General features: G+C 42.1%; 2 protein-coding genes across 2 annotated transcripts in view; one reads left to right on the top strand and one right to left on the bottom strand.

Moving 5' to 3' along the window:
- Window positions 1–13,731, top strand: part of ep300a (E1A binding protein p300 a) — a 57,438-nt gene extending 43,707 nt beyond the window's left edge. Inside the window, exons 20-31 of the mRNA XM_060939817.1 lie at window positions 1,224–1,304; window positions 1,524–1,580; window positions 6,260–6,337; window positions 6,443–6,510; window positions 6,616–6,766; window positions 6,951–7,097; window positions 8,393–8,506; window positions 8,622–8,787; window positions 8,915–9,082; window positions 9,159–9,320; window positions 9,391–9,672; window positions 9,881–13,731. Of these exons, the coding sequence (XP_060795800.1) occupies window positions 1,224–1,304; window positions 1,524–1,580; window positions 6,260–6,337; window positions 6,443–6,510; window positions 6,616–6,766; window positions 6,951–7,097; window positions 8,393–8,506; window positions 8,622–8,787; window positions 8,915–9,082; window positions 9,159–9,320; window positions 9,391–9,672; window positions 9,881–12,643 (4,237 nt within the window). The 3' untranslated portion in view covers window positions 12,644–13,731. The remainder of the gene's footprint in view (window positions 1–1,223; window positions 1,305–1,523; window positions 1,581–6,259; window positions 6,338–6,442; window positions 6,511–6,615; window positions 6,767–6,950; window positions 7,098–8,392; window positions 8,507–8,621; window positions 8,788–8,914; window positions 9,083–9,158; window positions 9,321–9,390; window positions 9,673–9,880) is intronic.
- A 993-nt stretch (window positions 13,732–14,724) lies between these two features.
- On the bottom strand, window positions 14,725–27,735 carry cbx7b (chromobox homolog 7b). Its single transcript, XM_060939818.1, has 7 exons — window positions 27,442–27,735; window positions 23,865–23,908; window positions 23,691–23,756; window positions 23,506–23,572; window positions 23,112–23,400; window positions 22,286–22,523; window positions 14,725–15,210 (listed from the first exon to the last, which is right to left on the bottom strand). The coding sequence occupies exons 1-6, from the start codon at window positions 27,595–27,597 to the stop codon at window positions 22,333–22,335; spliced, it is 813 nt and encodes a 270-aa protein (XP_060795801.1). The 5' UTR covers window positions 27,598–27,735; the 3' UTR covers window positions 14,725–15,210; window positions 22,286–22,332.
- Between the last annotated feature and the right edge of the window lie 22 nt (window positions 27,736–27,757).

The following is a 27,757-nucleotide window of genomic DNA, read 5'->3' on the forward strand; positions in this document are numbered from 1 at the left end:
CCCGATTGCTCAGTTTGGCCAGGCAGCCAGCTGGAGGAAGATTCTTGGTGGTTCCAAACTACTTCTAGTTATGAATGATAGTGGCCACTGTGCTCTTTGGGACCTGTAAAGCTGCAGCGATTCTTCTGTACCCTTCTCCAGATCTATACCTTGACACAATCCTGTTTCTGAGGTCTGCAGATAATTCCTTTGACCCCATGGCTTGGAGTTTGTTCCGATGTGCATGGTCAACTGTGGGACCTTGTATAGGCAGGTGTTGGCAATCCCCAATCAACTGAATTTACCACAGGTGGACTCCAATTAAGTTGTAGAAACATCTCAAGCAGTATCAGTGGAAACAAAAATGCACCTCAGCTCACTTTTGGGTGTCCTATCAAAGGGTGTGCACACTTGTGTACATTTTATTTTTTACATTTTGATTTTTAATAAATTAGCACACGTCTAAATTAGCACACTTTGTCATTATGGGCTATTTTGTGACAAAAAAATATTCTCAATCTATTGTAGAGTAAGTCTGTAACGTAATAAAACATGGAGAAGGTGAAAGGGGTGTGCAGACTTTCCGGTTTGACTGTATATAATGTTGCCTAACAGAGCTGATCTGAAGGTGTAATTCACTTGCATATTTGTGCCTTCTATAAGAAGAGACAGCCTGAAAATAACCTTTGGCTGATACTTTTCCTCTGCTGCGTGTGTATATGTTTAATGTGCTCATGTGTCTGTAAATACTTCCCCTCACCCCTGCTTCCCCTGCAGTTGATTATGCTCTTGTTTAGCTGTGATGGTTTACTCATTACACATGCAAACGCTAATCTGTGCTTTGCTTTGGCTTTCTGCTTGTCTTGTCTGTCGTCTCTTTGTCCATTCCTACCTCTGATCTAATGTCCTGTGTTGTGTGGGTTTTTTTTTTTTCCTCCACCTTTTTTGACACTTCCCTTTCTGTAATTCAACACGTGTCATGTCTGCCATTGCCTGCTTTCATCTCATCACTCATCTCCATCATATCCCTTCCTCTTTAAAATCCCTGCTCACAAACCGTGCATCATGATTGACTCCTCTGGCGACGACCCTGTTCTGCGCTCCTCATCTGTGCCTGCTTCCCCCTTGGCCTGCCCTGCCTTGCGCTGCACTGATTGGTGTCTGCCTCCTCATGGCCTTTCTGTGAATGGCTGTGGTGCTGGTGAATGGTGTAGTTCACCAAAATATGGACTTCTTGCTGACAGGTACCACTTCTGCGAGAAGTGTTTCAACGAGATCCAGGGTGAAAGTGTGTCCCTAGGGGATGATCCATCCCAGCCTCAGACGTAAGTAGTTCTTTAGTCTTTCTCTTTTCTAACCTCATAAAGGATGCCTGTATTTATTTCAAAGTTAATGGTCTAATTAAAGAGAGTACTGAGGTGTTTTAGTGTTCTTCTCCAGGTAGAATTTTAGAATTTGAAAAGACTCTTGGAGAAAAGGGAAATTTTCTGGCTGTTGGAAATTTGTCCTGCTTCAGTGTTAAAAGCTGCTCATCTATGTTCCAGATCCATCAACAAGGACCAGTTTGAAAAGAAGAAGAATGACATGCTTGATCCCGAGTTGTGAGTTCTAATCATCACTGTTGGCGCTAACCTTTTTGTTCTTAAGAGTGTGGCGTGGTGGAGTTTATTTAATTTTTTTAAATAGAGGTAACTTTCTTAAATAATGTACTAGTGCATCTCGAACCATTAGGATATTGTGAATTCTGTATTTTAATACATTTTAAATTCTGTATTAATTACACCAAGTGAAACAGGTCAAGCCTTTTGTTATAATCAAAATTAAGGGTTATAGCTCATCAAAATTAGAAATCCAGTATCTCAAATTACTGGAACATTTTTCCGAAGAGCAATCAAAAAAAGGATTTATAATACAGAAATGTCCAACTTCTGAAAAGTATGTTCATTTATACGCTCAATACTTGGTTGAGGCTCCTTTACCATGAATGAATTACTGCATAAATGTTGCGTGGCATGGAGGCAGTCAGCCTGTGGCACTGCTGAGGTGTTCTCGAAGCCCAGATTGCTTTGATGGCAGCCTTCAGCTCATGCATTTTTGGGTTGAGTGTTTCTCGTCATCTTCTTGACAATAACCCGTAGATTCTCTGTGGGGTTCAGGTCAGGTGAGTTGGCTGGCCATTCAAGCACAGAAATATCATGGTCAGCAAACCATTTGGTAGTAGTTTTGGCACTATGGGCAGGTACCAAGTCCAGCTGGAAAAGGAAATTGGCATCTCCATGAAGCTTGTCAGCAGATGGAAGCATGAAGTGCTCTAAAATCTCCTGGTAGATGGCTGCGTTGACTTTAGACTTGATAAAGCACAGTGGACCAACACCAGCAGATGACATGGCACCCTAATTCTCATGGACTGTGGAAACTTCACACTGGGCTTCAAAACCCCTTGGATTCTATACCTCTCCACACTTCCTCTGGACTCTTGGACCTTGACTTCCAAATGAAATGTAAAATGTACTTTCATTTGAAAAGAGGACCTTGGATCACCTGAGCAGCAGTCCAGTTCTTTCTCTCCTTAGCCCAAATAAGACGCTTCTGACGTTGTCTGGTTCAGGACTGGCTTGATATTAGGAATGTGACTGTTGTCGCCCCTTTCCTGAAGATGTGTGTGTGGTGGCTTTTGATGCACTAACACCAGCCTTAGTCCACTCCTTGTGTAGCTCTCCCAAGTTCTTGAATCGACTTTTCTTGACAAGGCTGTGGTCATCCCTGTTGCTTGTGTACCTTTTCCAGCCAGCTTTTTAAGCAATGACCTCCTGTGGCTTACCCTCCTTGTGGAGGGAGTTGAGGATCACCTGGACAACTGTCAAGTCAGCAGTCTTGCCCATGATTGTGGTTGCGTGTACTGAACTAGACTGAGAGGTGCATGGTATTTTATACTGATTTACTCTCACTCAATGGTAAAACTTTTTTTTGATGTTTTGCACTGTAGGCCATAATTATCAATTGAAGATGTAAAATTTTTCAAGCATTTTTCTGTGTAATGAGTCTAGAACAGGGATTCTCAACCTTTTCTACTTTTAAGGCCCATCTATTCGTACTTGTACCGAGTTGGGGCACATTAAAGATCCCCAATTATTTTGGCTCGTCTTTTCTATTAGAATCTAATAATCTATTGTAAAGTGTATTAATGGAATGCAACATTACTCCCTGTTACAGATGGGAGCCCAGGAATTAAATAAATGCAATAAAAACAAGCTGTATTTAATTGTAGGTATTGTATTTAAAACTGTATGGATGTGCTAGAAGCCAACATAAAACCATGCATGCAGGGCATTCTCAGTCTCTCATCTCATTATCTCTAGCCGCTTTATCCTGTTCTACAGGGTCGCAGGCAAGCTGGAGCCTATCCCAGCTGACTACGGGCGAAAGGCGGGGTACACCCTGGACAAGTCGCCAGGTCATCACAGGGCTGACACATAGACACAGACAACCATTCACACTCACATTCACACCTACGGTCAATTTAGAGTCACCAGTTAACCTAACCTGCATGTCTTTGGACTGTGGGGGAAACCGGAGCACCCGGAGGAAACCCACGGGGAGAACATGCAAACTCCGCACAGAAAGGCCCTCGCCGGCTACGGGGCTCGAACCCGGACCTTCTTGCTGTGAGGCGACAGCGCTAACCACTACACCACCGTGCTGCCCGCATTCTCAGTCAAAAGGGATTAATGATCCAAAAGTGGAGTCTGGGCCATTTAACACAAGAACTTTATTGCCATGTTTGTGTACAGCAAACAAAAGTTTTTAAAACCAATAAATACACTCAAAAGAAATGGATATTGAAACCACTTGATGGGATAGATCCTTACACGCAAACAAATAAGGATTTTTCCTAGGAGTTGGAAAATTATCCAGCCGTTGAGTTCCCTGACATCTCAAACTACCTGGTGATGCAGACATCGTTCTACACGGGCAAACAGGTGAAAACCTGGAAGAGCATGGAGGAGCACAACTTTTTATATGTGGCTGGGTTGAAGAGCTGGTGATCGGGACACTGCAAGATAGATGGTGGTAGATGGATCTAAGTGCAGGAAGTGTTCATTAGCAGGTGTGATATTTACAAAAGTGAAAGAATCATAAAGCAGAGTATTTTAAACAGTGTTGTAAACCTGGCTAGAAACAAACGTGACTACTATGATACTTTGCAAAGCCTCTGTGAAATCAGCCTCCGTATCTATGCGTGCTGATTGTGCTCAAATCAGTATCGGGTATTTCCCATAACGATTGGGTCTCAAGAGCATGCACGACGATCTCTGCGAACCGTGCGCGGCTGCTCGAGTTGTGCCAGACTCGAGCGCACAAAGGCGTGACCAAGTGTTCACCTGCTGTGTGACCACAACTTTAAAGGTCATAGGCAATGGTCGGAGGTGAAACGTAGAATATCAACTTTATTTTCTAGAAGAACGACCCAGAAAGCGAATTCAATTTTCCTAGCATCTAATTTGCACCCTAAGATTGAATAAAACAGTTAAAATATACCGTTTTGCCCAATTTCCAAGGGTTTGTTTACATCTCACTTATGCGCACTTTCACTGCCAGGGGACTGTCATCGTGACGTCATTTAAGCCAAACAGACTGGGAGCAGCTCTGTGTTTTTACTTGCGAACCAAGCACACGTGTATGGACTCTCTGGTCGTGAGAGGTTGTGTAAAATATCTGAAGGCGATAGCGATTTTGAAGTAGGAACTCTCCAAATTAAATATCGAGAGGTGAAACCATGTATGTATGAACCTATGGCCGTTGCGAAGCAATCTGTGAATGACTCGCTGGTTTGACTGTGCGGCCTTGGAATCGGACAGTGACTCGGCCGACTGATCGCAGTGACCCCGGACTTAACAAGACTCACGCCCAAACGATTTATCCTGGTAGTTATGATAAATTCCTTCTTTCGGCGTAATACTAAATAAGAGCCCTTTTGAAGAATAATTAAACCGCCCTCCCTAGTGGATATAGGGAACGATTACTTGACAGTGCACCAGTAGGCCACATTAGCCTGCCATCTGCGGCATTATACTATTTATAGCCTACTCTGAGTGAGGAAATATCCCTTTGTCTCATTTCCACAATGATTGTACAGGATCCCTCAGGATTCTTGACTTGTCAATTGCAAGCAAAAGTAAAAATGTTTACCTCCAATCTTCTCCTTTTTGCTTGAGTGTTGCTGGTCTGTTTTTCTTCTTTGCTTGATTTTGTTTCACGCACACAATCTGCCTCATCTCGTCTTCCGGAAAACAACAACCCTCTGGCTTCACACACACAATCCACTCTCTCTGCCTAGTCTCCTCTTTTTGGAAAAAGCCAACCCACTTGCTCTGCCTCTTCTCTTCCGGAAAAGGCCAATCCACTCTCTCTGCCTCTTCTCCTCTCTTGGTAAAAGGTAAAAACTTCTTCCTGAGCCGGTCCCGTTGTTACAGTTCACTGCACAACAATAAGGCATGGGGTTTTTTCTTTGGAAATTCCTGAACGCACGTCTGCACTCAAGCCGAATGGCAATGTAAGTAAACAGAAATGGACTCAAGCGGTTTGTTTGTCTTAAATGACCACGCGCCGAGTGGTCACGAAAATTGCCGAGCAGAAATTCGCCACGATCCGCACTAACTTTATATTTTAATTATTACTTATTAACAATACTTCTTGGGACCAGAAGAAAGTTACAGATGCTTTTTTTTTTTTTTTAACATATAAAGTTTCAAATGTGCGTAAAATTTAAAACTGTTGCCTATGAGCTTTTAGCTCACGTGTACATCACCATGCATCGCCACCAAAATGCTTCATTTTCATTGATTGCTTGTGACAGGTTGTAGCGTGACCATAGCTTTAATGAGGTGGATGTGACGTCAGATGCAACCCAGCAATTGTATCCTACTACGAATAAAAATTAGCTTCAACTTGGGGGGGATTCATGGCCCATTAGATGGTGCTTCGCGGCCCACTAATGGCACATGACCCAGTGGTTGAGAAACCCTGGTCTAGAATATATTAAGTCTTCACTTTCTTAAATAACTGATGGAAAATATTGAACTTTTTCATGATATTCTAATTGTTTTGAGATGTACTAGTCTTGCTCTTACTAACCACTTGGACCATCTCTGGACGCCCCCCTTTGCGTATTGCAGTTTCTCATACTATACCATACTAATGCAGTCTTTTGGACAATATGATGCATGGTTTAAATTCTGTTAAACTTTTTGTGGGTTTTTTTTTTTTAAATAATTTGCAGATTTGTGGAGTGTATGGACTGTGGGCGTAAAATGCATCAGATCTGTGTTCTGCACAATGACACTATTTGGCCTATGGGGTGAGTCTTTCTTTGTGAAACTGACGGTCATGATTTGACAGACACGATGGTGTACTTCAAAGATTTCTCATCTGACCATTAACTCTTCTGACTTTTTTTTTTCAGCTTTGTTTGTAGCGACTGTCTGAAAAAGTCCAACAAGACCCGCAAAGAGAATAAATATTCTGCTAAAAGTATGTGACACTGAACTTCAAGAATACTTATCAAACAATGGGTTAGTTAATGTGCATCAGTAACATGTTTATAATAATTGTAAATGTGTTCTTTGGCTCATATAGGGCTGCCGCAGACTAAACTGGGAAACTTCTTAGAAGTTCGTGTTAATGATTTTCTGAAGCGCCAGAACCACCCAGAGTCTGGTGAAGTCACTATTCGTGTTGTCCATGTCTCTGACAAAGTGGTAGAAGTCAAACCAGGAATGAAGTCCAGGTGAGTGCTGGGATCCGATTAGATGCATAAAGCTGATCATTACCATTATTGTGGCTTGTTATCCTCCATTTTGGTTGGGAATAATGTTATAAGGTAAAAGTAGACAGGGAAATGAGATCAGAAACTGTTTTGAGTTCAGTATTCCTGCAGCTTGTGACCAGTGTGTGTGTTTCTCCCTCCTCAGATTTGTGGACAGTGGTGAGATGCCAGAGTCCTTCCCGTATAGATCAAAAGCTCTGTTTGCCTTTGAGGATATTGATGGTGATGAGGTCTGCTTTTTTGGCATGCATGTGCAGGAATACAGCTCTGATTGTCCACACCCCAATCAAAGGTAGGGCATAGCCTTATTAGATGACTTTAAACACTTTATATTAAAGATATTCTATGTAAGAATTGGCCACCTGTCGAATTCATACTCGACAAATGGCTGCTGAAACTCCTAGAACTGGTCAAAATAACGCTGCTATCTTATCCTCTTGTCATGTTAGTCGATATTATAGGTTTTTGTAAGTCTGTTTTTAGCAAGATCATAGTAGCAATCCAAGCCATTTGGAATGTTTCAGTACAGTTTGTGTTGCCATTAGTTGCACTAAATATGTTTTGACTTGCCCAAACAAGGTCATTACGCCTGGTTTGTTTGCTTAAAAAATTGCCTGTGTTTGGTCACATGCAGCTATTCTAACTGGTCTGAACTGCACATCAGCAAAAATCTAATTGGCAAACCTATTAACATGGTCATTAATGTTGTACACTTGGCTACCTTTTATAAGCTATTGCTAAATAGTCAGCATTAGCATTTAACAGATGTTTACCTACCACTCGAGAAGAAACACTGCAAGTTCACCATCAAACTTTGTCCCTTTATTTGCCAAGAGCTGTCTTCAGCAGTGGAAAGCAACAACGATGCTAACCCCTTTTTTTTTTTTTTTTTTTTTTTTTTTTTTAAATGCTTCTATTTGCTTAAGTCTGCCAATAGCCATTTTCGGATCTCAACACTCCTTTGGTGTTGCAAACTTGGAGACTGTCACTAGATTTAGTGACTTTAGAGCACTTTTTTTTGCAACTTTAATTCAAAGAGCCTCGTGACCAATCTCGCAACTTTCAGCACGTTTGTGACCATGTTGAACTCTGCTCTCCAAAGTTTACAGCCACTGTTTTACAAGTTTAGAAAGCAAGTTTGTCTGACTTGGTGTGTAACACATGACCTGATATCTTCATGCTCTCATGTCGAACTGAGGTCAGACTGGATGTTAGTGACTCACTGTCACCTCTTGAGGTACAAAGTGGTATTATGAGACCGGGCAGGCCACCCTGTTTTGCAGATAGCTGGTTAGCATGCTAACTTCAGTAGCTATCTCTAATACAATACACAGATGTCTTTGACTGTCAAAACTCTCCCCACATTCTGTTGATTTTTAATTTTTGAAAGTTTTAAACTAAAATTCTTACATAGCACCTGTAAACAGAAAAATGACGAACAGAGAAATATTCCCCCCCCCCCCCCCCCCCCAATTCATCTAACAAATGTAACCATGTTTTTCTTATACTGTCAAACTCTTTTTGAATACATGCTATTGAGCTGCATCTTTGTTACAATTTGATAATGCCGTTCTTCTTCCCTGACAGACGGGTATACATATCCTACTTGGACAGTGTTCACTTTTTTCAGCCACGTTGTTTAAGAACAGCAGTGTACCATGAGATTCTTATTGGGTATCTGGAGTACGTCAAAAAATTAGGGTAAGATGTTTTCATTAAATGTCATAATGAAATAAGAAATGTTAAAATATAAATGCAGGCATATTGGATGCCACTAGCACCCTATCCAACCTTGACTTTGTGGCTCTACTTTCAGGTTTACTACAGGCCACATTTGGGCTTGTCCTCCCAGTGAGGGAGATGACTACATCTTTCACTGTCACCCGCCAGACCAAAAGATACCCAAGCCGAAGCGACTACAGGAATGGTACAAGAAGATGCTGGATAAAGCTGTGGCAGAGCGCATTGTGCATGACTATAAGGTAACAATTGGTTTGTCATGTATGTAAATTTTCCTTTCTCAATTCTCTTGGCTTAAATGGTGCTTTGTATGGCATGTACAAAGACACACAGATTCATGAAACACCAAGCCCGTTTATTCCTTTGCAGGACATCTTCAAGCAGGCGACAGAGGATCGCCTCACTAGTGCCAAAGAGCTGCCTTATTTTGAGGGTGACTTCTGGCCCAATGTGCTCGAAGAGAGCATTAAGGAGTTGGAGCAGGAGGAAGAGGAGAGAAAACGGGAGGAGAACAGTACTTCTAGTGAAAGTGTAGATGTAAGTTAGAGAGTCCACTTCACGTTACATAAACCCTAGAGTCCATTTGATTTGTATACCACATTGTTCTTTCTAGGCTACAAAGGGTGACAGCAAGAATGCCAAGAAAAAGAACAATAAAAAGACGAGCAAGAACAAGAGCAGTCTGAGCCGAGCCAACAAAAAGAAACCAGGGATGCCAAATGTGTCAAATGACCTGTCTCAAAAACTTTATGCCACTATGGAGAAGCATAAAGAGGTAGGACAGAGATTCGTGGTTTTAACTGGGGTGGGGGGACTCTTGATATTCTAATTTTTCTTTCTTTAAGGTGTTCTTTGTCATCCGGCTGACTGCTGGGCCCAATTCCAATGCTCTTCCACCAATCATGGACCCTGATCCATTAATGGCATGTGACCTGATGGATGGGCGAGATGCTTTCCTTACACTGGCACGGGACAAACACCTGGAGTTTTCCTCATTAAGGCGGTCCAAATGGAGTTCCATGTGTATGCTGGTAGAACTGCACAACCAGAGCCAAGATCGATTTGTCTATACCTGTAATGAATGCAAACACCATGTTGAGACGCGCTTCCACTGCACTGTATGTGAGGTAAGGAATGTTAAATTGACTCAAAATCTACGATAGAGATGGGGGGTTTAAAATGCCATCTGTGTGCATGTCAGATTATTTATCCCAACAAAAGGAAATTTTAAGCGGAAAAAGTGTAACGTGGAGAAAAAAGTCCACAATGTGCATTTTTAAACTATGGTTCTGTTAGTATGTGGTCCACTAAACTAACCATAATCTCTCATCACAGGACTATGACCTTTGCATTACTTGCTACAATACAAAGGGTCATGAGCACAAGATGGAGAAGCTGGGCCTAGGTCTGGATGATGAGAGCAATAGCCAAGCTGCAGCCTCCATGCAGAGTCCTGGTGACTCACGCCGTCTGAGCATTCAGCGTTGCATTCAGTCTCTAGTACATGCTTGCCAGTGCCGCAATGCCAACTGCTCACTTCCATCCTGTCAAAAGATGAAAAGAGTGGTTCAGCACACCAAGGGCTGCAAGCGCAAAACCAATGGTGGTTGCCCAATCTGCAAGCAGCTTATTGCACTTTGCTGTTACCATGCTAAACACTGCCAAGAGAACAAGTGTCCTGTGCCTTTCTGCCTAAACATCAAGCAGAAATTGCGTCAGCAGCAGCTCCAGCACCGGCTTCAGCAAGCTCAGATGCTTCGGAGAAGGGTGGCTAGTATGCAAAGAACAGGCCAACCACTAATTGGTGGAAATGAAGGGTTGCCATCACCCAGCAACAATGGTACTACTGGCCCTGGGACACCCACACAAAGTACTCAACCTCCTGCCCTACAGCCGCCTACTCAGCAATGTCCTACTCCTGTCCCCCAGCCTGGAGTTGCAGGAGGTCCTCAGCAACAGCAACAACTTGGGGGAATGGTGCAACAGCATCAATTTCAGCAGCTACCTACCAGTGGTGGGATGAACTCTCCACAGCAACAAATGGTTCAACAGCCGCCGCCGCCGCCGCCACCACAGCCTCCCTCAGTACAGCAGCTTCAGCATCCCAATAACCTTCCTCCATATGTGCAAAGACCTCCAGGTTCCTCTCCACTTTCTCAGTCTATTGGGAAACCTGGCATGGGCCCAGCCAGTCTTCCCCAGCAAAAACAGTCAAACCCAAGTCAGTCAGCATTTTCATCACAGCAGCCCTCTGGTGCTCCTCCTGCAGCCCTGGAAATGGCCTTGAAGATTCAGCGAGTGGCAGAGACTCAAAGGCAAATGGCTAAACAAAAAAGCCTGCAGATAAATCAAGGACCAGGAATGATTGCTCCACACACTCTGCACCAGGGCCCTCAGACCCAAAACCCAATGGGTCTGAGCCATCCTGGAGCAGGGATGGTGGGGCCCCAGGGACAATCCACTGTCACCAGGGCTCAAATGGAGCAACAGCAAAGTGCAGTTGGAGCTGGCATGCAGCAACAAGGTGGGCCTCAGAACCAACTTCCGCCTCCGGTGCAAATGCCACAAGCTCCACAGGGTGGGCCTCAGCTCCAGCCTCCACAACAGCAGTGGGGAACCCCTGGCATACCCCCTCAGCAGCGACCGGGCATGTTGAGCCAAATGGGTCATGCAGGAATGGTTGCTGGGCAACAACCCCAGCAAGTGGTGCAGCAGCAGCTTCCCCAACAACAGGGGCAACCAACAGCAATGGGTATGATGGGTGGCCCAGGTGGGGCTATAAATCCAGGGGCTGGCAATGGAGGGCTCCTTCAAAGTGCATTGCAAGACCTTCTTAGAACACTGCGTTCCCCTAGTTCCCCCCTTCAACAGCAGCAGGTCCTGAAAATCTTGCGCTCAAATCCTCAGCTTATGGCAACATTTGTCAAGCAGCGTGTGCCAAAATACCTTGGAAGAGGTGGGCCTGGTGCTGGAGGTGCAGGCCCAGCAGGCATGGAAAGCCAACAGCTAAATGTAAATACAGGGGGCAGTCAACCAGGTATGCACCTGGGTCAAGGGACCGGGATGCCCTCCACAAACCCACTTCAACAGCAACAACAGCTTCAGCAGCGTTCCCTTATGGGTGTGAATATGCAGCAGCAAATGGCTTTGCAGCAGCAACATGGTGTTATGCCTGGTCAAGGCTCAAACATCACTGGTATGTCTCCCCAGTTCAAAGAATTAATGAGGAAACATTTGCAGCAGCAGCAGATGGGAAACCTTGGTCAATTTCAGCATCCCCCGTCACAACAGCAGCAAGGTTATCTTGGCCAGCCTGGGATGCCACCTCAGCAGCCAGGTCAAGCCCAAGCTGGTGGACTTCCGCAGCAACAGCAAGGAGGCCCACAGGCTGGGCTGCAACAAAATTATTCAGGATCTATGTCTCAGCAGGTGGCAGCAGCTTTACAACAGAGGTTGCAGCAGCAGCAGAATGCCATGGGTGGGCTTCAGGGGAGTGATAGTAGTAGTTCACTTCAGCAGCAGCAACTACAGCCTCCTCAAGGTGGTCCTCAGCCTTCCCAGGCCATTATTCAGCAAGCACTGCACCAACGGCTTCTCCAACAGCAGCAGCACCAGCATCTGAGTGGTGGGTCTCCTGCTCAGCATAATAATCCCATGAGCCCTCAACAACCAATGTCTCAGTCTCCACATTTGCAGGGCCAACAACTGTCCACTTCGCTTAGCAACCAGGTGCGGTCACCCCAGCCGTCACCACGGCCCCAGTCTCTGCCACCGAACTCTAGTCCATCTCCTCGCATGCAACCCCAGCCTTCTCCACACCGTATCTCTCCTCAAATCCAAACGGGCTCCCCACACCCTGCTCATCTTCCCCCACATCATACAGGCATGGTAGCACCTCCACAACAACCACCGCAGACATCTCAACAGCAACAACAGGCTAATACTTTGGACCAAGCCCCATTTGGGTCAGACCAGAATGCCATGCTTTCACAGCTCAGTGGAATGGGGCCTTTACATGGGCAAGGAACTAATGACATGCTGGCTGGCAACAACCAAGACATGGGGACAAATAATCATAGCTCCTTAGATTTAATGTAGCATTACAGTCCTCAAAACACTTAACAGGAATGGGTTGCAATTTTAAAATTCACTGTTGCTCTCATTATTAGTGTTATTATTTAATGTTCTTGAAGTAAATGAAAAGACTACACCTTCCTATGGGAGATACTACATTAAATGAGCAAATTAATAAATTAAATGAATGGTAAATTATTGCTGTTAATATATGCATATATATTTTTAGCCAATTGTGTTCAAAGGGTTCTGGGTGAGAGGATGGGAATATTCTCCTTGGTATTTGACAAGTACTATTTTTGGGGATAACTGCCTTTTTATAAATATTTTTTTAAGATTTTAAATGCATAAAATTAAAGAAAAAAAAACATGTTAACACAATAGATCTTTGTTGTTTTTCCTCCATACACATTCAATATTGTGCCCGGTTTTGAGTGTTAACTACCATCAGCAGTTAGTCATTAAAAGTTCATTTTTGTTTATCGTTCTTGTAGACAGATTGAAGTCCCTACAGCGGCCCCTACTGGACAATTATTGGCATATTCTGCTTAAAGGGGCTGCAATTTGTAACGTGTATATTTTGTTAGCAGAACAGAGCAAGAAATTAATAAATTTTATTTCCTGTCTCTTTTTGCTTTTTTTGGGAGGGGGGGGGGTAGTGTTTTGTGAGGGGAATTTTGGGCTTTGAGTGAAAGTGTATCCCTTTCCCCCAATGGCAGATTGCATGGGGTACATTTGTCCTACTATGCATGTCAGTTTTGCCACCACCATAAACCTTGTCCTTTGAATGTATACTGCATTCTGTCTTTTTATAATTGGAATGGTACTAGAACTGCTGACACTACAGATGTGCTATAATCACAGGACACCAGTGCAGTAATTTCTACCATGAAGCTTAAACTCTGAGAGAACTTTGATTTATCCAGAAAGCAATCTTAATGCTCTTTTTGCCGTCTCGATGTCCTTACTCCTCCTATCTGTCCGGGAAGGAACTATTTTCCTGACTCTTCCCCTTTCAGTGCTAATAACTTTTTTTGGATTTCAATCATCTTTTTCTGACTGTGTAAAGAAATTCTGGACTTTTTTTGTAATAAAATGTACATGGAACTGGACAGTCAAGTCATAGCATTTTCTATTTGTTTCCTTATGATTTAAACTCAAGGGAGTTGAGCCTTTATGGCAGCTTGGAGCAAGCAGGCTCAATGAGGTTTTGCTATAAAATTTCATGGGTGGGATGTTTGTCAGACCAATACTAGCAGTTTTATATTTGTACTAAAATCTGGATTTTTTTTTTTTTTTTTAAATAATTGGAAAATGATTGTGTACTAACAGGGCACTGCTGGTTCTCTGTCTTTGTTGCACCCAAACACACTGTGGAGAACACCTATGGTCCATTTCAGAATGAAAGGCAGAAAAAGGGGGGAAAAGAAAACAAAACAATCCTATCTAATTTCCTGTTTTCCCTCCACTTCAAGGTTCACTGGGAAAGATAGTATGACATGACCTGAACAGTGGCAATATGGCGTGAGACTTATTTTATGAGAAATACTTTATATATGTATACACACAGATTTAATTTAATTTTTGAAAAATACAAACTTGAAGCAACAGGAGCTGATGAATTACAGTTTTTAAAAGATGTAATGGTAATGCAAAATGACAGTCATACCTTCTACATCCCATTTGGGGAGTGCTGAGATGTTTTAATGAAATGTCTTATACATGCATATGAATATATACATAATGACCCACTGTACAAACCTTAGTAACTTTTTCTTTTCTTGGGGGTGGGGGGGTTGGACTGGACAAACACCATGTGATTTGTTAGTTTTGACCACTTTTCTCTTGCTAACACTTTGGTGCTTGCTAAGAGGAGCAAAAATATTTGATGCTCTGGTTTAATTTTTTTTTTAATTATTTTGTGGTCAGATTTTTTCAATTATTTAATTGTACATTAAAGTATGTTTGTACCAATGGAAATCACATTTTGCTGGTTTTACTTTGCCTAGAATTTGGGCTTTCACAGTACTCTTGTGGTATTTCCACTATGCTGTTTCTCTAATTGATAGAACAAAGCCCTGAACACATGATGCTTAAAGATGACATTTGATTTCTCACATTTAGCTTTATTACAATATAAAAGCACATGTTGAATATAATACAAATACTTCCATGTATTCTGGCATCACAACACCAGGGTACCTGTAAAGTGCAGATTTTCAGAGACTACAGATATCTTGGTAATATGTTCAATAGTTATGGTTCGAGTACTTTGTTACCACTATAAGAAAAGTACAAAATGTTTCATCCGTTAAACACTATGCTCAATTATACATGTATGTAATCATAGAAAAATACAGTGTAAATTGATGCAGTTACTTTTTGGTAAAATATACATCACATGAATAGAAAGAAAATATCAGATTACACACAGGCAGTCTTTCAATGATGAAGTGGAACAATGGGTGCTACAAAGTGCTGCTATAAAAATGTATTTAAGTAAATGTAGAGGTAGTAAAATTGTAGCAGATAGGGATGCAGGTTTCTTCTGCAGCGGGGGGTTACCATATGGTCATGATATCTAATGACCCCTAAAGTAATAAAACAAAATATTAAAAGGGGAAAAATAACATTTGTTTTTGATAAACATTCAATAGCTATACAGAAATTGTAAATGTTTCTTTTTACTTGCATGGTAAAATGAGTTATGTGGACTGGCAATTAATGAAATTTTGTAAGCGACTGATTCTATTGAGTTAAATACTGCATTGCTTAAACCAGGCTGTACCATGAGTAAGCTTATTACCTTTCACACTGTATGACTTCATGTTTGTTCATAACAGTAGAAATAGCATGAAATTGCATGCTGGAAAAATGGTGACAATCAGAACACAAAGAACAAAGGAAAGGTGGACACAAGTGGTTCTGGTTCAGGAAACATGGTCATTCCCCCCCCCAAAAAAAAAAAAGAAAAGAAAGTTTGACCCTATTTACACTCCGTCATTTCATGTGCATAAACATAATGCACTTTTTGAAAGTACAGTCTACTCATGTTTAAAAAATAAATAAATATTAAACACGTAGCAGAAACTGATCCAGATGCATTCTATAGTTTAGCTCGATTCATATTAGTTTCTCAGGGCAGGGCCTGGACTAAATTGATGGTTTATACTGAAATGAACAGGGAACAAAACAGGTTTGTAGTAGGGTTTCTTTCATGCAAACTCTGATGTCTGCACCACACATGGCAACAGAATCAATAATACTATAGTGTTGCCAAGTTTTCAAACTTTGATTCCTCAGAGGTAAAGCTATTCTTTTGGTTTTCCACCACAGGGAAGTGTAGGGACACAGAAAATTGTGTTTTGTGGTTGCCAGGTAACAAACTGCATATACAGTGGCAGGAAAAAGTAAGCAAACCCTTTAAAGCGACCTGCATTTATGTATAAATGTATCTTCAATACGGTCTAATCTCTATCAAAGTTACAATAAAGAAACAATGTTTTAACTAATAACATTGCTTTGGGTAGCATGGTGGTGTCATGGTTAGCACAGCAAGAAGGTTCTGGGTTTGAGCCCAGTGGCCAACAGGGACCTTTGTATGTGGAGTTTGCATGTTCTCCCCATGCCTGCATGGGTTTCTTCCGGTTGCTCCAGTTTCCCACACAGTCCAAAGGCATGCAGGTTAGGCTAATTGGAGGCTCTAAATTGAGTGAGAGTGCGAATGGGTGGTTGTCTATGCGTCAGCCTTGTAATGACCTGGCGACTTGTCCAGGGTGTACCCTACTTCTCGCCCATAGTCAGCTGGGATAGGCTCCAGCTTGCCCCCGACCCTGCACAGGATAATCGGTTACAGATAATGGATGGATGGACAGATGGACGGACATTATTGCTTTTATTCTTTTCCATATTGAATACATCATTCAAAGATTCACAGTGTATGTTGAACCCCTAGGCCTAGACTTCAACAAAAGCTAATTGGAGTCCAATCAATGAAACGAGTTTGGAGACATGGGTTAGAGCTACTTTGTTACTCAAACATTTTGAGTTTGCTATTCACAAGAAGCATCTGCTGATGTGAACCATGCCTCACAAAAAAGAAATCTCGGAAGACCTAAGATCAAGAATTGCTGAGTTGTACAAAGCCGGAAAGGGTTACAAAGCAACCTCAATGAGTTTAGATATTCATCAGTCCACAGACAGACGAATGAGATTATTTAGTACCGTGGCTCATCTCCCTAGAAGTGGGTGCCTAGCCAAGATGACTCCAAAGGTTAAACACAGAGTCCTCAATGAAGTACAGAAGAACCCTAGAGTCCTTCAAGCATTTAGCTGTTAATAATTGGAACTGGCTAATATCTCTGTTCATGAGTCTACCATATGCAAAACATTGAATAGGCAGGGTGACCATAGCAGGACATCACGGAGGAAACTGCTGCTCCAAAAAACACTGCTGCTTGCCTGAGGTTTGCCAAAGAGCACTTTGATACTCCACAACACTGCTGGGAAAATGTTTTGTGAATTGATGAAACAAAGGTTGTGAGCCCAGCTCCACCCAATCACAAGGCTGACCCACCCACCTAAGTAGGAATTTGTCATCACAAGAAAATATAAGTTTTTAAAACCAACTGGCTTGGGGTTTGTCTGTTCGTATCATCAGAAGAAAGAGAGAAAGAAAAACATCCTGCTTCTTCCGAATATACATTTGCATAATTTTCCCTGGCCCACCCTGTTACTAAGAGTTGGAACCACGGCCTAAAAGGTTGAATTATTCAGGAAGAACACACAGAACTACGTATAGCATAAATAGGGCACATGAAAACATCATCCCAATGATGAAGTATAGTGGAAGAAACCTCATGATTTGGGTCTGCTTTCCTGCCCCAGGGCCTGGACAGCTTGCCATTATCAAGGGGAAAATGAATTTCCAAGTTTATCAAGGTATCCTACAGGATAACATCAGGCAGGCTACCTGCCAGCCGAAGCTCAGTTGAAGCTGTGGGACGCAAAAGAACAAGGACCCTAAACATCAAATTAAATCTACTACAGGATGGCTTAAAAAAGGAAAATCCACCTTTTGGAGAGGCCCAGTCATAGCCCAGTCCTTCACCCAGTAGAGTGCTTTTCACACTAGACATCCTAAGAACAAAGCGGAGCCGAAGCAGTTCTATAAGGAACAACGGTCTGAAATTCCTCTTGAATAGTGTGCAGGTCTGATCTGCAGTTACAGAAAGTGCTTGTTTGACGGTATTGCTGCAGAGGGAGGTTCGGCCACTTATTAAACTCAAGGGTTCACTTACGTTTTCCACCAGCATTGTCAATGTTTAACAGGTGTGTTCAATAAAGACATGAAATATTACAATTGTTTGTGCATTATTAGTTAAACAGATTTTTTTCCATTATTGTAACTCAAAATATAGTCTGATCATCATCTAAGATAAATTTATACATAAATGCAGGTAATTCCAAAGGGTACACTTACTGTTCTTGCCACTGTATCTTATTAACTTCAAGAGAAAGTGAGGGCATGGCTGTTTATTATAGTTTAAGTAAGTGATAAGAAATAACTTGTTTCATGAACATTCCACATTATTAAATGTAACTTTAAATGGATAAAAGTATTTTTTTTAAAAGTATAATTTTTTAATAAATAATTGTAATTGTTGGCAAATTGTTGTGGTATAAGAGGAATAAAACAATTCAGGACATGCAGATACTGGAAAATAATCAACTTTGGAGCTATACTGTAACAGGCCTTTGCTGCACAAATAGGCCCAATTAAACCACCTTGTTATTGATTATTGTCCTATAACAGCACTCCCCATCATATTTTATTCCTTTTATATTGTACCATGATATTATATTGTAACATAACCAAAGCTACACCCATGTTCATGCATCCTGAGTATCAGCATTGTATCGAGAGATTATCCACATAAAAAAAAAATGAAGAAGCATTTAAGCAGATAGAAATCTGATTGCTCAAAACACTTCAGGAGGTGGTTTGAGACAATATTTTAGCCACATTATGCAACTTTAAAGGCATCTGTCACTAAGCTATATTTTGATAACCAAAATCCCACACACACATGCTCTAGGCCAAAGTTGGTACCTTTAGAAATGTTATTGAGTAAACATGGCACCAAAAAATTATAAGTAAAGATTTGGAAAAACAAAAAATACTAAAAATTAAGGAAAAGTGTCTACAGGTAGACACTTGCATGAGCATGTCGAAGGGCATAAAGGCATGTCTTCAAGCCTTGGTAAACACTATAGGATGGCACACAGGACTGCATCCATCCATTATCTGTAGCCGCTTATCCTGTGCAGGGTTGCAGGCAAGCTGGAGCCTATCCCAGCTGACTATGGGTGAGAGGCGGGGTACACCCTGGACAAGTCGCCAGGTCATCACAGGGCATAGGACTGTACCTAAAGACATTAAGAACTTAAAGTGTCAGAGTAAATTCAACTGCTGGTTGTACGAAATGCTCTATATTAGAGAAAGAAGACCAATTCTTAAATGTGCAGTTGGACTTCTTACAGGCCAGACTTTTTGTTTAGCATTATGCTAATCTATTTTCATATGTTTTGACATGGGCAGCACAGTAGTGTAGTGGTTAGCGCTGTCGCCTCACAGCAAGACGGTCTGGGTTCGAGCCCCGTGGCCGGCGAGGGCCTTTCTGTGTCCGCATGGGTTTCCTCCGGGTGCTCCGGTTTCCCCCACAGTCCAAAGACATGCAGGTTAGGTTAACTGGTGACTCTAAATTGACCGTAGGTGTGAATGTGAGTGTGAATGGTTGTCTGTGTCTATGTGTCAGCCCTGTGATGAGCTGGCGACTTGTCCAGGGTGTACCCCGCCTTTCGCCCGTAGTCAGCTGGGATAGGCTCCAGCTTGCCTGCGACCCTGTAGAACAGGATAAAGCAGCTAGAGATAATGAGATGTTTTGACATTGACTTAGCTTACAAATACTTGCTTGATAAGAGAGTGTCCAAGCGGCACTGAAACACTGCATCAAGAATAATGGTTTTTTTTTAAGGAAAAGAGTGCAACAACCATCCACCATCCTACTCGTACAGCTAAAAAGGAGAAACATTGGAACTGTTGGAACATTAGTTCATATGCATATTAACGTTCATTACTAGCAGATTTTATCAAGCCAACTAAAAATGCATTTAACTAGTGTAAATGCACATGGTTAAAATCTTATTAGGATACAATTCAGATACACATCAAATGGACAGGTGTAAACAGGGTCTTTCTTTCAGCGACAGATCAAGTACTGTCGGACACAGTAAAGACAATCACTCACACAGTGTGCAGCACTATAATATGGTTACTGAGCAACAACACTACACTGCTGGTAAAACATGTCACAGGTCAACTTTGACTGGTGCTATTGCAAACTGTTTTCTACTCAACATAGACAACAGTAGGCTACACGAGGCTTCTGCACATATATTGGATCGTAACAGTGCTCATAGTACACAACAAAGTCTGATTACATTTTATATCAAACAAAGTGGGCGCAGTACACAACATTTCCAGAGAAACATGGCATTTAGGATTTCTGTTTACTATGTTGCAATTTTTACTACCAATATATCATGATGGTTATGATGAAAATAGGACATATTATACTGATTAGTGAAATACTGTATTAAGCTATAACTCCTCACAATATGGAACCTACGGGTGCCGTTTCAAATCTGGTCGGTTTCCTGACAGACATTTCATAAGCTCTTCACTCCACAGTTGTACATGAGAGCATCTCATAAAAAGTCTGAGAGCATCTCATGAAGGCCTCTCATAAAAAAAATAAAAGGCAAAAAAAAAAAAAAGAAAGAAAAATGTCAACAGGAAAAGTACAAGAAAAACAATTACACACTTAGGGATGTCTAGGTCAAATGTTGTAGAGTAAACTCTGAAGTGGAATAAGTATGTTATGTTTCATAAATGAAACTTTCTCCCATAACTGCCATACATTACTCATGTATTAGAAAAAGCCGAATCCTATTTTTAAACATTTCAATTGCCTAATTTTACTTGAGTAACTTTGGATCAAAATGTTTCATAAGTTACTTCACTACTTTAGTTAATTAACAATTTATTTGCCATTGCACTTTGTTCAAAGCTGTAGTACCTAGCATTTTTGCCAAACAAAGGTTGATCCGATTTGGCATTAGTTCTAGACTTGGCCATAGATTATTACACCATAACCTTATGTTTGATGGAAACTATTACTACCAGCACTGCGAAGTCAGTTGAAGCAGAGGCATTACAAGGGTCAAGAGGTGATCATTAATGATCAATATACTGTCTATGATCAATATAAAACAAGTTTACCTGCTTTCTGAGGTGGCAACAGCCTTGAATATTAAGGGCCTTACAGTGAATTTAACCCTCACTGAACAATTAAGTTGTCCTAATTGTTTGATCATTGTTAACCAACTTGCTCATTTTGTGCCGGGATAGTTTTGGCATGCGTATTCTGATTTGGACCGTCTCCATATGCTCCACTGGCTTGCAATTTTGTGCTGACTCGATGCAGCTCTGAGGTGCTGCTGCACTGCGTTTGGGCATTTATGGCCTTCATGTTGGACAGGTGCTATGGTGGTCTGTGTGCTGTGGTGGTGCAGATGCCTGATGGCAGTACAGCATGGTGGTGTTAACTAGAAGTGGTTGTGTGCCCAGCTACAACATTTAGGGAAGTCCGCTGACTATACTGTTTATATTTTTTCCACTTTCAGTTCTAGCAGAGAACATGCTGGGCTGCCAGCAGAGTTCACCTGTACTGCCAATTCTCACCCATCTTTTGTTTCTGCTCTTATTTTTGCCATTGTAAAACAATGCTAAGTGAAATTAAATTATTAGAAAACGCATTATAATAACACTTTTGTAATACTGAGGAGATTATGATCGGGACAACAGATAACTGCATCCTCCAAAGGCATTTCAAAATTTGAATATTAAATACTAAATAAAGGTGCACTGGCTTGTCATGCACAATGATTAAGAGAATGGGGTGAACAGCACAAATTAATTGATAATATTCTTCCATGACTTGTTTGCAATGGCATATTTCTGTCAGCGAAGTCCCCAATTCCCCAACAGTTATGTCCTGTTGCTGTGATATCAGCCCTGTTTATACTAATCATTTCATATTAATAATTTTCCAATTTCCTAAAAAAAAAATATATTGAGAATTCAGAACCAAAATTTGTCTTTTAATTATTTTTGTTTAAACCAATAAATGATGTCTCATTAGCAATTTTATTTACTGATTGCAAGTTAGAAATTAGGCTATGTTCAACTATAGAGTACTTTTACATGTACTCAAACACACCCTCAAGTAGCAGTACTATGTGAATATAGTTTCAATATCTTTTCTATTAGCTCACAGGCTTAAAAAACAACAACCAAAAAACAAACAAACAAACAAACAAAAAACACTATTTTGAAATTGCTTCTGTTGCAGTGATGACAACAGAGCATTTACTGTACATCTAGCATGAAACTGAGATTTCCCATGCTGAGGACGTTTGCTTTACTACTCAAATTTACCTTAAAATATAAAAAAGAAGAAAAAAAAAGAGAGAAAAAAATCAGTCACTAGAAATAATTATGTAAAACCTCAATACATGTAGTGCATTTGATGAAAGTCTCACCTTTCATTTCTCCCTCCTTCTGCCTCACGAGACATCAACATACTTTATTACAGCTCCAGTTCCCAGCTTCTAAAGAAGCCTTTTGCAACCAAAGCCTCTCTGAAAGTAACTGTCAGCGAATTGATGGTGACATCTGTCACAGTTACCTCCTCTGGACCCATAACCGGCCTCCACTCCTCACACACTGGAGACACGGTCATTTCCTCGGATCCAGTTATTGGACTCCAACCCTCTGTCTCTGCATTACCAGAGAGAGAGCGAGAGTGAGTATAAATTCTTTAGATGGCAACTGTGTGAGGTAAACAGAGAACAATTAGTATGGGACAACATTTTTCATTAAAATACATGGCTAGCAAAGACAAGGAGCACTGACACAAGCAATCCACCTCCATTGAGGGTTATGGAATGTTTTACAGGGAATTTTTGCGTTGGATGGCAGGGATGTTTGGCAAGGTGGCAGATTCATACAAGGGGTGGGGACAGCTCATATACAGCCTCACACAGATATGTATTCAATTTGCAGATACAAGAGAGTGAAAATGAAATCAGTCTGACAGGGAAAAAATAAACCATTATAAGTGTCCTAGAGGTTGTTGCTGATGCTTTCAATTTCTGTAGCAAAAGAAAGTGAAAGGTTTTTTTTTTTTTTTTAAATCTAATCTGGAAAATGCCAACATCACAAACACATCTGCCCAGTTAGAAACACTGAACCCAGGTTGAGAGGTTTACCGTTTTGTTACTTGGGCACAAGTAGTTATTTCACTGAAGGATGACATGATTGAATTAGGTCAAGATAATGTTTATCCCTATTCTCTAACGTACTCACTGTTTAGAGCGGCCCTGTCAGTCTCTATTTCTTCCTGTCTTATAACCTCTTCTTCATAACTGTCGTCTTTCTCCAGCCCCTCCCAGTCATCCACTGAAGGTCCTTTGAGGTTTCTCTTCTTTCTCTTGTGATGAACTAGCTGACGATATACACCACTTTCTTTGGAGCAGAATTTCTGTGCGGCATGTCCAGCCTGTGGATCGAGGGGGTGTGTAAGGGACAGGTGCAGATGTTCTGGAGATTTTTCTGCAGCTTTGTGTGCACTGCGGAGATCCATTGAATAAATGCCCTTTGGGTAGAGAGTAGAAGTAAGAAACTGCACAACAAAAATGTATGATGCTATATGGTACAGCCAGTAAGAAGAGATGTAATGGTAGGATATGGTAGGCATTACCTGCACAAGAAGCCTTTTAGGTTTAGGTCCTCTCTTACGCCAGCCCACTGCTCGGTCTTTGTGTTCTCTGTTTCAAAATGGGATTGAGATTTGAGAAGGGTAATTTAACTAACTGCTAAATCAAGAGAGTGAACTAGGCTATTTATTAGTTCGTATATTGCTTCCTGAATTTGATCAAAGCTCACTTTTCCTCATATGCTAGAACAAGCCGGGGATCCAGGATATGCTCCTCAGGTTCCCAAGTGCTATACCTGCAAATTGAGTATTTGTTTATTTTTTAGATTTTGTCATAAAATGATGAGATTATTAGATTTAACAGATGCTGTGAATCATTTACGAACTTGAAAGAATATACTTACTTTGGGGGCCACCCCTTCCACTTTAGTAAATATTCCACATTCCCCTAAAGAAAGAAAGAAAGAAAGAAAGAAAGAAAGAAAGACTTTATTCATCACACGCTTGTGAAATTCCTCTCTGCATTTAACCCATCTGAAGCAGTGAACACACACATACCCAGAGCAGTGGGCGGCCACGCTAGCAGCACCCAGGGAGCAGTTAGGAGTTACTGTAGGTGCCTCGCTCAAGGGCACCTCAGCCCAAGGCCACCCCATACTAAAGGGCATATCACGGGTAAATTCAGGAGCAAGATCAATGTAATTCTCCTATTTTATATTAAACTTTGGTCAAATATCTGTAACATTTTGCATTCTCTGCAATTTTTTTGACGCGTTATCCTAATGGGCTTCATGGGCAGCTGCCCAGGGCCTCGGCCACTAGGGGGCCTCGGAGGTAGCGAGATCGGAAAATATGAAACGATATTTTCATTAGTTTTGATCATATTGATAACATTTTTGATGCATTTCGCCACCCGTAAGGAAGCCCACCTTGTCCCGTCGCATAAATCACCCGTCATTGTCAATATGATCACTGTCCACCATGTCTTCACACGCTACGCCAGCTTGAGTTCATCTCATCTCATTATCTCTAGCTGCTTTATCCTTCTACAGGGTCGCAGGCAAGCTGGAGCCTATCCCAGCTGACTATGGGCGAAAGGCGGGGTACACCCTGGACAAGTCGCCAGGTCATCACAGGGCTGACACACAGACACAGACAACCATTCACACTCACATTCACACCTACGGTCAATTTAGAGTCACCAGTTAACCTAACCTGCATGTCTTTGGACTGTGGGGGAAACCGGAGCACCCGGAGGAAACCCACACGGACACGGGGAGAACATGCAAACTCCACACAGAAAGGCCCTCGCCGGCCATGGGGCTCGAACCCAGGACCTTCTTGCTGTGAGGCGACAGCGCTAACCACTACACCACCGCCCAGCTTGAGTTCAATGATTTAATTAATGACTTCGCTTTCCAGAAAAGTAGGAAAGCGCCCTTGTAAGTTGACCCATGGCTGTCAAACTGAATGTGCAAAGCTGTGTGCCACTGCTGTTTGGGACATTACGTGTGTGAAAGGATGAAATGTTTCACATAGCCTAACATTTTGAGATTTATTTCTGAGAAGCAAGATATTTTTCTTTCTTTGTTTGTTATCGCTCTTTGTTTTCACAAGTTAAAAGTCGCCTGGATTCCAAAACGAAAAGTTATATACCAAATGAATGTTCTTGTTCTGAATACTAAAGAAACTGTTGTAGGCCTAGGTTATGTTCTTGACGTGTTGTTCATTGACTCACTCATTCAAAGGCTTCTTGAGGCTAAACTTTAGTTAACCAGACTTGTTAACCGTGATGTCTGATGGATTTTTTCACCATGCAATTGCCTATTTCACCATTGCTTTTTCTCGATTAAATAGGTGTTGATGGATATAAAGTTTTATCGTTCAATAGTATTTCTAATTGTGCCACTGTCATTATTTAAGTTTCTGTGTCTAATTAGACAGGCACGTCTGAGGGGGTGAATTTGCTGAGCGCAGTTGACAACAGGCGGGGGTGGGGCCTCGGGGTGGGGTGGGGTGTGTGTGTGTCTGCCCAGGGTTAACGCGGCCCTGCCGGCAAACACTGAGTTTCATGACATCACGTGCGGGACGCCTCCCTCTGAATCCTACGTCAGCGCTGGTTTGTTTATGAAAAAACGACCTGGTGGTTTTCTGCAAATTTCTTCAACGTTATCACGTAATTATTAAAATGGTTAACAGATGTATCGTAGGAGGGTGTAGCAACACCAATCTTGATGGGATTAGTACTCATCATTTTCCAAAAGACTGGACAATGAGAGAGAAATGGGAGCGCTTGGTCTACACAGGCTGTGCACTGAAACTGTGCAAGCTCTCATAGCCTGCTGGCGCTTCCGCAGGTGACGTCATGAACCTGGCTCCAGACTCCCTTGGGATTTTTCCAGGCGTGTTTTGTTATTTTATTTTTTTCTGCTGTAGACAGATGGCCTTGTGCAAAATTACCCTTCTGGATGAGTGTGTAAAGGGATATACTTTCATAAAAAAAAACACGAAATTGGTCCAGAATATGCCCTTTAACCTAACTGCATGTCTTTAGACTGTGGGGGAAACCGGAGCACACTGAGGAAACCCATCCAGACATTGGGAGAACATGCAAACTCCACACAGAAAGGCCCCCCGTCGGCCACTGGGCTCGAACCCAGAACCTTCTTGCTGTGAGGTGACATCCATCCATTATCTGTAGCCACTTATCCTGTCCTACAGGGTCGCAGGCAAGCTGGAGCCTATCCCAGCTGACTATGGGCGAGCACACTGAGGAAACCCATCCAGACATTGGAAGAACATGCAAACTCCACACAGAAAGGCCCCTGTCGGCCACTGGGCTCAAACCCAGAACCTTCTTGCTGTGACGTGACATCCATCCATTATCTGTAGCCGCTTATCCTATCCTACAGTGTCGCAGGCAAGCTGGAGCTTATCCCAGCTGACTATGGGCAAGAGGCGGGGTCATCGCAGGGCTGACACAGACAACCATTCACACCTACGGTCAATTTAGAACCACCAATTAGCCTAACCTCCATGTCTTTGGACTGTGAGGGAAACCGGAGGAAACCCATCCAGCCATTGGGAGAACATGCAAACTCCACACAGAAAGGCCCCTGTCGCCACTGGGCTCGAACCCAGAACCTTCTTGCTGTGAGGTGACAGTGCTAACCACTACATCATTTAAAAAAAAAAGTTAATGATTTCAGCTAAAAAAAAAAAAAGTGTCTCTCATGGTCTTCAGTTGACATGACGTCATGACGTATGACGTATAAGGAAACACAGAAGGAACGACCCCAAAAAGCTCCCATTTAATTACATTGTAGTCCAAACACAGTGGCGCACATTACTGGGAGCTCCAGGAGGGGTTAAGAGTGAATGTGCACAGAGACGGTCATGAAGCTGCGCTTTTAGTCTAAGAGAATAATGTTAATGTGAGTGACACGGAAAGCTTCAGTGACTTCAGGCTTTAAAAGCCGTCCATCAGGATCAGTGCACACGCATCGCAGCGCATCGCAGCTCCGTCACTGTCATTAAGGCTGCGTGCGCAGTATAATATCAACACACACAACACATAACATGAGGGACAGAAAGTAGGCCACCGCATCAGGAATACTTATATGGGAATTGCACTAACAGCATGTGGTTTAACTTCAGCCGAGTTATCGGTGTTTCAGGATACTGCGTAGCAGTTTGTTTGCCACTCTGGAACACGGCGGCGGAAAGATTTGGATCTGATCACCAACTGGTTTCATAACATGCTACACTCATCTGTTTCTCTCTTCTCTAGGCTCCATTAAAGTACGCTGGTGAAGCGATCGCTGATCTCCCCGCCCTCCTTAAGCATGGTGTCATGTTAATGATGTAAACACTGAGCTGCTGAAAAGCCAAATAAAATAAAATAAAATAAAATAAATGAATGAACCGGACACTTCTGCAACCCAACAGTGTTTACTGTAGCTCACAGTGCGGCTCTCTTACCTTCCTCACTCTCTTCTTTATTATCGATTCCACAGCAAACACTTGTTCTCCGATTGCTGACAGTTCCATGGGATTATTTGCTCTTTTAATAGATTTGAATAAATAACACCGGAGCTGTGTGTAGATGTATTTGGAAGTGCTCGTTAAAGTGAGCATAAACAAGACGAATCGGTGGTGCCCTCCTCCTTCTCTCCTACTGTTTTCTTCGCAGTTGTGCTTTGGCTTCAGTTTTGAAAGCTTTTCAACGTCCCATTTCCTCGTACTAGATCTTTCTGTGCGCACAGTGACTTTTAAAATCTGCGACACATCTGCATGG

The sequence above is a fragment of the Neoarius graeffei genome, chromosome 14 (assembly GCF_027579695.1).
Source record: "Neoarius graeffei isolate fNeoGra1 chromosome 14, fNeoGra1.pri, whole genome shotgun sequence".
Classification (NCBI taxonomy): domain Eukaryota; kingdom Metazoa; phylum Chordata; class Actinopteri; order Siluriformes; family Ariidae; genus Neoarius; species Neoarius graeffei.

Coding starts and splice junctions, on each gene's coding strand:
- cbx7b (XM_060939818.1), bottom strand. CDS start 27,597: ATGCTCACTTTAACGAGCACTTCCAAATACATCTACACACAGCTCCGG. Junction 23,757..23,864: donor TGGAAGGGGTGGCCCCCAAA/GTAAGTATATTC, acceptor CTCAATTTGCAG/GTATAGCACTTGGGAACCTG. Junction 23,401..23,505: donor CTAAAAGGCTTCTTGTGCAG/GTAATGCCTACC, acceptor CTCTACCCAAAG/GGCATTTATTCAATGGATCT.